Consider the following 7,267-nt stretch of genomic DNA (forward strand, 5'->3'; position numbering starts at 1 on the left):
AAACCATAAAACGTAAAACAAAAAGCATGATGAATGTGAAAAAAATGCTGTAAATATAATGAGAACTTGTAATGGTCATAATTTCTCATGATGACATAATTCATTATTTTATGAGTTTGTATATTTCGGGGTGGGTGGTGGTGCTGGGGGGCGGCTCCGTAGCTTCTAGTTCACACTGTGTGTCACTAATAAATTCTCTCAGGAATGTGAGGACCTGAAGAAAGAAAACAAGTATTTATCAAACGAGATCCACATGGAACGGATTATGATGCGCACAGAGAGTGAGCTAACCATGAGGAACCTCAGAAACTTGAACCAGGAGCTACAGGCTCAAGTTAAGGAGGTACAGCCAAACAGTGTTATTAAATGGCACTAATAACCAAGAGATGAAACAGTGGGCCACTTATGAGCACAAAAACGAAAGTATAACCACACGCCTATATGGTAGTCAATCAGACTTTTTGGAAGGAATCAAGACATGTTCTTCTTTCAAACCTTGTCTTTACATCTGTTGGAAAACTTTAATTCAGTTACATCAAGTTACAATTGGCTTATAGCAGCTTCCTGTTCTCCAGGACATTAATGTTAGATTCATATGTTAAAACAGCAGCAAAACAGCATGTGCTTCTATCAAACAGTGTTTACATGCCAGCTTTAAATGTCAGACTAAATTTACAGCTTTAATAAAATATGTGACCTTTTTATATTTTGAAATTTATGTGTAAAAAAAACCTGCTATGGTCAGTTAGCCATTCCTCACCATGTTTTTGACAAATGGGCAACTGAATGTGTAGCATAAACCAGGAGAACCGTACTGCTTGACCCTACACAGAGAGGATTATGTGGCTGTGGTATGCTGGGGGAGATCTTTGTGGCAGGAAATGTGACTGCCTTTTCAGAACTGCCATTGTGTCAATGAGGGAACATGAGGGATCTTTACAGTAGGCATTCTTTAAATAAAAGTAAGTGTTATAAATGAAATTTTTATGTCCAGAAAAGCTTGTTGAGGTGTTTGAAGTCTTAGATCTACTTTTATATAAGACATCTTATACGAATGTATGAAGGAGATGCATATTATTCCGCTAACCTATATAACCTAACCCATTCATGCCAGCTAAAGCAGACCCTTGTCACTCCAAAGGGTTAGAATCACGTTACGTTGGTAAAACAAAGCAGGCGTCTACTGTTTCTCGATCATGTCACTGCAGCACGCATTCACCTCTCTCTGTGTGACCCAAATCAGCTGAAGCAGAAGCTGTACCAGAGCCAGCAAAGGTCGATGTTATGTTCGCGAGCTGCAGATGAAGCAGAGGAGTCCAGGGCGGAGGCAGAGAAGGGCAGGGCTGTGGCTGAGGCTCGGTCCCTGGGCTTTCAGCGGGACAAGGATGCAGCTGAGGCTGACAGGGGACGTCTGAGTGAAGAGCTGCAGAAGCTTAAAAAGGAGGTAAACACATGACAGAGAACGCTGATCTAATAAGCTGAATACAATTCCATCCATCCATTCACTTCGCTTGTCCTTTTCAGGGTTGCGGGGGGTGCTGAAGCCTATCCCAGCTGTCTTAGGGCGAGAGCTAAATAAAAAATTCCTTTGATTGTTTCTTTATCTTATTAAATAAATAAATAACACTGCAGCTGGGCAAGAATAGGATAGAATATATACTCTTCTAGCTAAATGAAGTAAAAGTGTATATTTTTTCAGTATTTTATGTTTTCCTTTTCTTACCTTGTGAAAAGGTTATCACATGGCATTTTCTGTTACTGTTATAAGACTAGAAACAGTACTTACAGTATTCACATAGTGGAACCTGATTAGGTAGCTATTTGCCAATCTGTAAGTAACGGGAATTATAATGACAGATAAATGAAAATGAAAAAGTAAGGAAGAAATTGGAGAAACACCCTTCAACCATGTTATGAGTGTTGATGTTGCATAGTCGTACCACCAGAGGGCACTCTGCAAAGTGTTTGGAGCACCAAAAACGCAACAGCCAGCGGATCTGAGCAAAGACGGGCAAAACAACTGTTAGACAAATCTGTTTTGTAAATTTAAAAGAAAAAAAAACTATTGGATGATATATGAGAATATCAGATTTTTAAATAACTAAATATTATCAGTCCTAAAAATCTTGTGTTGGTTGGGATGTATCACTTAGCTTGCTTTGCATTAGTTTGTTGACGTGATATAATATCGGACATGATGAGTTAGGAATCCTAAATAGATTTAAAATTACTTTTGATCAATAAAAACAAGTATTCTAAAGTTAGCTATTTTGGGAACATGGGAATATTTGACATGACTACACCATCGATTTTCCTTGATGTCACTTTGGGGCTTAATGAGTTAAAGTGAAGGATAAAGCCTTAAGAGGAGCTTTCCAGGATATGTACATGGTTTGTGACGCCCGTGTCATCATGGCAATCCATCGTCCAAACTGCAGATGCAATCTCTGTGGGCCGAAATAACTCAAAGTGCTTTTAGACGCAGTTTTCCAGCTGAGTTCCTTTTTTTGTTTAACCTCAGTTAATGAACTTCCTGAATCAAGCAGGAAGATTAGTTCATTCAATCAAAGCCCGTAACACTTAATTTGACATCTGCTTTTTCTTTCTGCAGCACGCGAACATGCAGCTTTTACTGGCGCAAACAGAGAAGAACTACTTTGAAAGTAAGCTGAAGTTGGATCAGGTGTCTGGAGAGAAACAGGCCCTCCTGCAGGAGAGCAGGAGCCTGGAGGCAGACAGAGATGACCTCCGACACAAGCTGAGGAAGCTCACCCAAGAAAATGTCCAAATTAAAGAGAGGTAGATACATTTTAGTGACACCTGGCAACTGTGATTGATTTTCTTACATCCCACTAAATCATCTTTAAGTATTTCTCTTTTCTGATTTTTGCTTTCATGTTTTGTTTTGTTTTTATCATTAATGAAAAATAGGAGTTGTGCTTTAGTCCTAGCTTCTTCTACATAAATAAGAAGTTGTACTGCCTTAACAAGAGTAGATGAGGGAAGCAATAATCCATCCATTCACTTCCACTTATCTTTTTTCACGGTCGCGGGGGGCACTGTGGGGCCTATCCCAGCTGTCATAGGGCGAGAGGCGGGGTACGCCCTGGACAGGTCACCAGTCTGTCGCAGGGCCAACACACAGAGACAGACAACCATTCGCACTCACATTCACACCTATGGGCAATTTAGATTAATCAATTAACCTATCCCCACAAGTTGCATGTCTTTGGACGGTGGGAGGAAGCCGGAGTACCCGGAGAGAACCCACGCAAACACGGGGAGAACATGCAAACTCCACACAGCCAGATGATGGGGTCTAACTCAGGACCTTCTTGCTGTGCGGCAACAGTGCTAACCACCGTGCCACTGTGTTGCAAATCTATGTATAACAGTACACTGTGTGAGCCCAAGAAGAAATAATTTAAACATCTTAGTTAGAGATGTCTTCTTTATTCCTTACTTTCCTGTCAAAAAAGTGAGATTTTTTTTGAGTGTGATAAAAAAAAACAACTATTCAGATTTTTTGATTAAAATGCATTTTGTACCAACCAGTGCTCTGTGATATACCAAATACACAAGCTCTTTTTAAAAATCCAATCTAATGCTGGGAATATAGAAAAGATCAATTCTAACATCAGGATGTTAGACCTATGAACATGTTTGTATATGTGTGTGATTACTTTGACTTTTGTTTTTAGAGGGTTTTTTTGGATTTCCCATTTATCTTCAGAGGGAATTTCCCAAAACTCAGTGTCATTGTCCATGACCGTTCGTGGTGCAACAATAACGGCCTTTTAGTTGATAGCTCTGAGAAAATTCAATTCAGCTGAGTCACATCAGCAAGGCAGAGGAGGAGAAAACAGAAACTAAGAGAAAAGTCAGAGGAAGCGTACTTGACTCCAAGACGTTCTGTACAATATATAAAGGACTTTAAGAGGCTGCTCTGCTAAGTAAAAGTGTAGAAAGTCTGTAAAAGTGTACTTATTTACCTTCACTGCATAGTTTTCACATGATCTCTGTGTTGTCCCGTGAACACAACACAAGATGACTCTTCTAAGAGTGTGAGGAACAGTACCAAAGACCAGGTGTGCTTATTTTGCACAGACTTCGAGTCAAACAACAAATACCTGACTGGACGACACAGTTAACAAAAGTGCTTTGAGTACTCAGAGTAGAAAAGCACTATATATATATATAAGCACTATATAAGGACCAGTCCATTTACCATTTTCAATTCACGTCTTAGGGATTTTCTTTATTGCTTTTATCCTGCAGACCAGAATGAGAGTACGCTTCACAACAGGCTGAAGACAAGACGGTTTAAAGATTTAACTGGATTTAGCTTAAAGGTGCATGAAGATGCAGTCTGGCTATGATGTTCTAGCATGCAATTTCATCCTGTCCCTTCTCAGTGAGATGAACTGGAAACGCAGAGCGACAGAATCAGAAGAGGAGAGCAAAAGAGCTAACCAGGCTCGGCGGGAAGTCGAGGCAGAGAGGCATCTGGCTGAGAAGGAGAGGCAGGAGAGAGTGGCCGAGTGCCTGAGCTGGAGGGAGAAGTACCAGGAGCTGGCTGACGTGTTTCAAGTTCAGGAAGACCTGAAGGCTCTGAGGCAGAATAAAGCAGTAAGACAGCACCACTGCTCTCACGCCCAATGAACAATTACAAAACAGTGGACACTACTGTGCTTTTGTGCCATCTCCCACCTCTTATCCCCAAACAGTCACGGAAGAAATTATTTGAACTGAGCATAAAATATACTGTTTAAATGATTATTTCCATCTTGAAAAATGTCCCTGAGTGATTCACTGTGGTACAATATTGCAAGTCACACGTTTGCAACAAGGCTGAAAGAAAAAAAATGTTTGTTCTGTACATTTTCATCTCTTTAAAGTAAAATCTTTAAGTGATTTTTTTTCTCAACAGTGTCAAGCCCACATCAAAAGCTACTTCCTGTGCATGACTGAAAGCGACCAGAGGGTTAAAATTCTCAAAAATCCAGATGGCACTCCGAGAAATTTCACAGTGAGATGATCCTACATCTCATACTCACAAGAGAGCTGTGCATGTCTAGGTCTACAATACAGGACATTTAAAAAGTAAATCAGAAGCTTATGTTATGGTTTTTGTTCAGGAAGGAGATCCTGTATACATCTCCACTCCAGAGTCCAGCGTTGAAGAGCCTGAAAGGAGTTCATCTAGGTAAACAAAAACTTTGGCCACCAGGGGGAAGCCACACAAACTACAATCGTTCAGATATGGTAGCAACATAAGATTAAAATTCTAATTTACAAAAACGTGAAGGCAAATAGGTAAGTGTAAAGCTTTTCTCTGGTTGAAGACCACTATTAAGAATTAATTGTGAACTGTATTCACTCAGGACCATGCTCAGGGTGACAGCACCACACATGGGGAGAGATCTGGGTCCGAGTCACTTTGATGAGCTGCCTGCCTATGGAGGAGAGCGACCCGACTCAGGCCCTCTGCGCAGAAGCAGGAAGGTGGTGGAATACTTCTGGATTCCCACAGATCAGGACTGACCACAAATGTAACCACATGCTCCTGGGAAAATCAAAGCACTCCAGTAGAGCTGCTGCTTGGAAGATTCAGACTGTTGTTCAAGTGTGAAGTATTTTATTGGACAGATGGAATATGTAACTGTAAAGCAGAGTAAATACAGGTAAACAGTAGGTGCTCATGTACTGACTTTATTGACATTAAAGCAATAGAGGTGCACAATAATTCTGAATACCTTACAATAAGACCCTAATCATATGTCTTAGACATAATCATGGCTTGAGAGTACAATTCTTGGTTAAGCCTGATGGTCATTTGTTTAGCTTTAGAAGGGAAATCAATTACAATTTATAGTTTGCCAATTTAAGAGCCAGACAAATCTAACATTTATTATTTTGAGCCCTCAATATAAAAACCAACCTCATCAGGGCCGCTTCAAAATCTAGTCAACATTACTCTTTTGATAAGTACACATTTCATCATGTGGGTGAAATTAAAAAAAAAAAAATCCTAATGAGATGTTAACACTTGTAAAACATGCAACGGCATCATTGTTAATGTCTGCTTCAATACATTTATTGTGCAATTAGGCCAGGATTAAACCAAATACTTCAGCATCTGCATGGGCTCAATATTCTTCTTAGTGGATTTCTTTATCCCAGCACAAAAGAAAAAAAAAAAAAAGCCCATCTAACTAAGAGGTAGAAACACAGGCAACTTTGAAACGTGACGACAGCAAACCAATGATTACAGATTTATTTTTTTTCTTTTTTAAATATTGTAACATTTGGAGAATGGGTATTGCAACCACTCATAATAATGATAAAAAAAAAAAAGACAGGAAGAAAGGACAGAACAAAAAGAGTAATGCTAATGAGAAAAAAAAAACAAAAAAAAACATGCTCATCATCAGGGACTATGAAGAGCACTTATTTTAAAAAACAAACAAAAAAACAAACAAAAACAAAGTGGGAATTTAGTGAGCACATGTTGAATAAGAGACACCTTTATCAGTCATGAAATGTTTTGCCAGCTTGTGCTTCATTCAACTTCAGCGGGCCATCTAGGTTTAACGTGTGGTTCACGAGAAGGATCGCTGTGCAGCCCGTTTGTCTACATCCCCGGTGCTGTTTTTAAGCATGTATGATAAAAAGCAATCCAGGCTAGGCCCTGATAGAAGATCACAAAAGCAGCTTGCTGACAAGACCTTATGTTAATATTTCTAGTTGTTTGCTTTGTAACTAGAATTAGCAAAGATCGTGAAAGATTTGTCTTATTTTAGAGAGGAAAATCCTACATGTTCTTACCATAAAGCAGTTTCCTATCTGGGGGAGGTTTAAATCCGTAAGAAAAAGCAATACAGTGAAATAAAGTTACAACCTAACGGAGCAAATTGAGAAAAATACATGGTTGAGCCACTCTAGAATTCATGTAGCTGATTAGGAAACAGATCTCAGAAAATTAGGCAACAGATTAAACAATGCTTCTCAGCCCATCATCACAGTGCAGGTGGTAGCACATGAGGCCCTGTCGGTAAAAGCTTTCGGTTTATATTTGCGAGACAAGCAGCCGAGTGCCACATCGTAGTGGTTAAATTAAGCATGGAGTTTAATAAGGTAACACAAGTCTAACAATAAGATACGGTTGATCTACGCCATGATGCTTAGTCTGCGTCGTCCTCAGATTCCTCCTCCTCTGCCGTCTCCAGCCAGGTGAGCCACTGGTTTACCTGAATTTTTTTTTTTT

The 7,267-nt window shown here is 39.6% G+C and overlaps 2 protein-coding genes across 2 annotated transcripts in view; one reads left to right on the forward strand and one right to left on the reverse strand.

The window, feature by feature from the left end:
* Positions 1-213: 213 nt before the first annotated feature.
* LOC102291529 (peroxisomal and mitochondrial division factor 1) lies at positions 214-6,069 on the forward strand. Its single transcript, XM_005947514.3, has 7 exons — positions 214-343; positions 1,244-1,444; positions 2,612-2,799; positions 4,416-4,629; positions 4,931-5,029; positions 5,139-5,206; positions 5,385-6,069. The coding sequence occupies exons 1-7, from the start codon at positions 254-256 to the stop codon at positions 5,542-5,544; spliced, it is 1,020 nt and encodes a 339-aa protein (XP_005947576.3). The 5' UTR covers positions 214-253; the 3' UTR covers positions 5,545-6,069.
* Positions 6,070-6,191: 122 nt separating this feature from the next.
* The window catches only part of eif4g2b (eukaryotic translation initiation factor 4, gamma 2b), a 13,745-nt gene continuing 12,669 nt past the window's right edge, over positions 6,192-7,267 (reverse strand). The window contains exon 22 of the mRNA XM_042214197.1: positions 6,192-7,250. Within this exon, the coding sequence (XP_042070131.1) occupies positions 7,185-7,250 (66 nt within the window). The 3' untranslated portion in view covers positions 6,192-7,184. The remainder of the gene's footprint in view (positions 7,251-7,267) is intronic.

The sequence above is a fragment of the Haplochromis burtoni genome, unplaced genomic scaffold (assembly GCF_018398535.1).
Source record: "Haplochromis burtoni strain Fernald_Lab_line unplaced genomic scaffold, NCSU_Asbu1 Contig_530, whole genome shotgun sequence".
In the NCBI taxonomy this organism is placed as follows: domain Eukaryota; kingdom Metazoa; phylum Chordata; class Actinopteri; order Cichliformes; family Cichlidae; genus Haplochromis; species Haplochromis burtoni.

What these genes read in the sequence shown, in the direction of transcription:
- LOC102291529 (XM_005947514.3), top strand. Translation starts at nt 254, where the DNA reads ATGGAACGGATTATGATGCGCACAGAGAGTGAGCTAACCATGAGGAAC. An exon ending in CTCTGAGGCAGAATAAAGCA is followed by an intron (nt 4,630 to 4,930) that starts GTAAGACAGCAC and finishes TTTTCTCAACAG; the next exon opens with TGTCAAGCCCACATCAAAAG. An exon ending in CCTGAAAGGAGTTCATCTAG is followed by an intron (nt 5,207 to 5,384) that starts GTAAACAAAAAC and finishes GTATTCACTCAG; the next exon opens with GACCATGCTCAGGGTGACAG.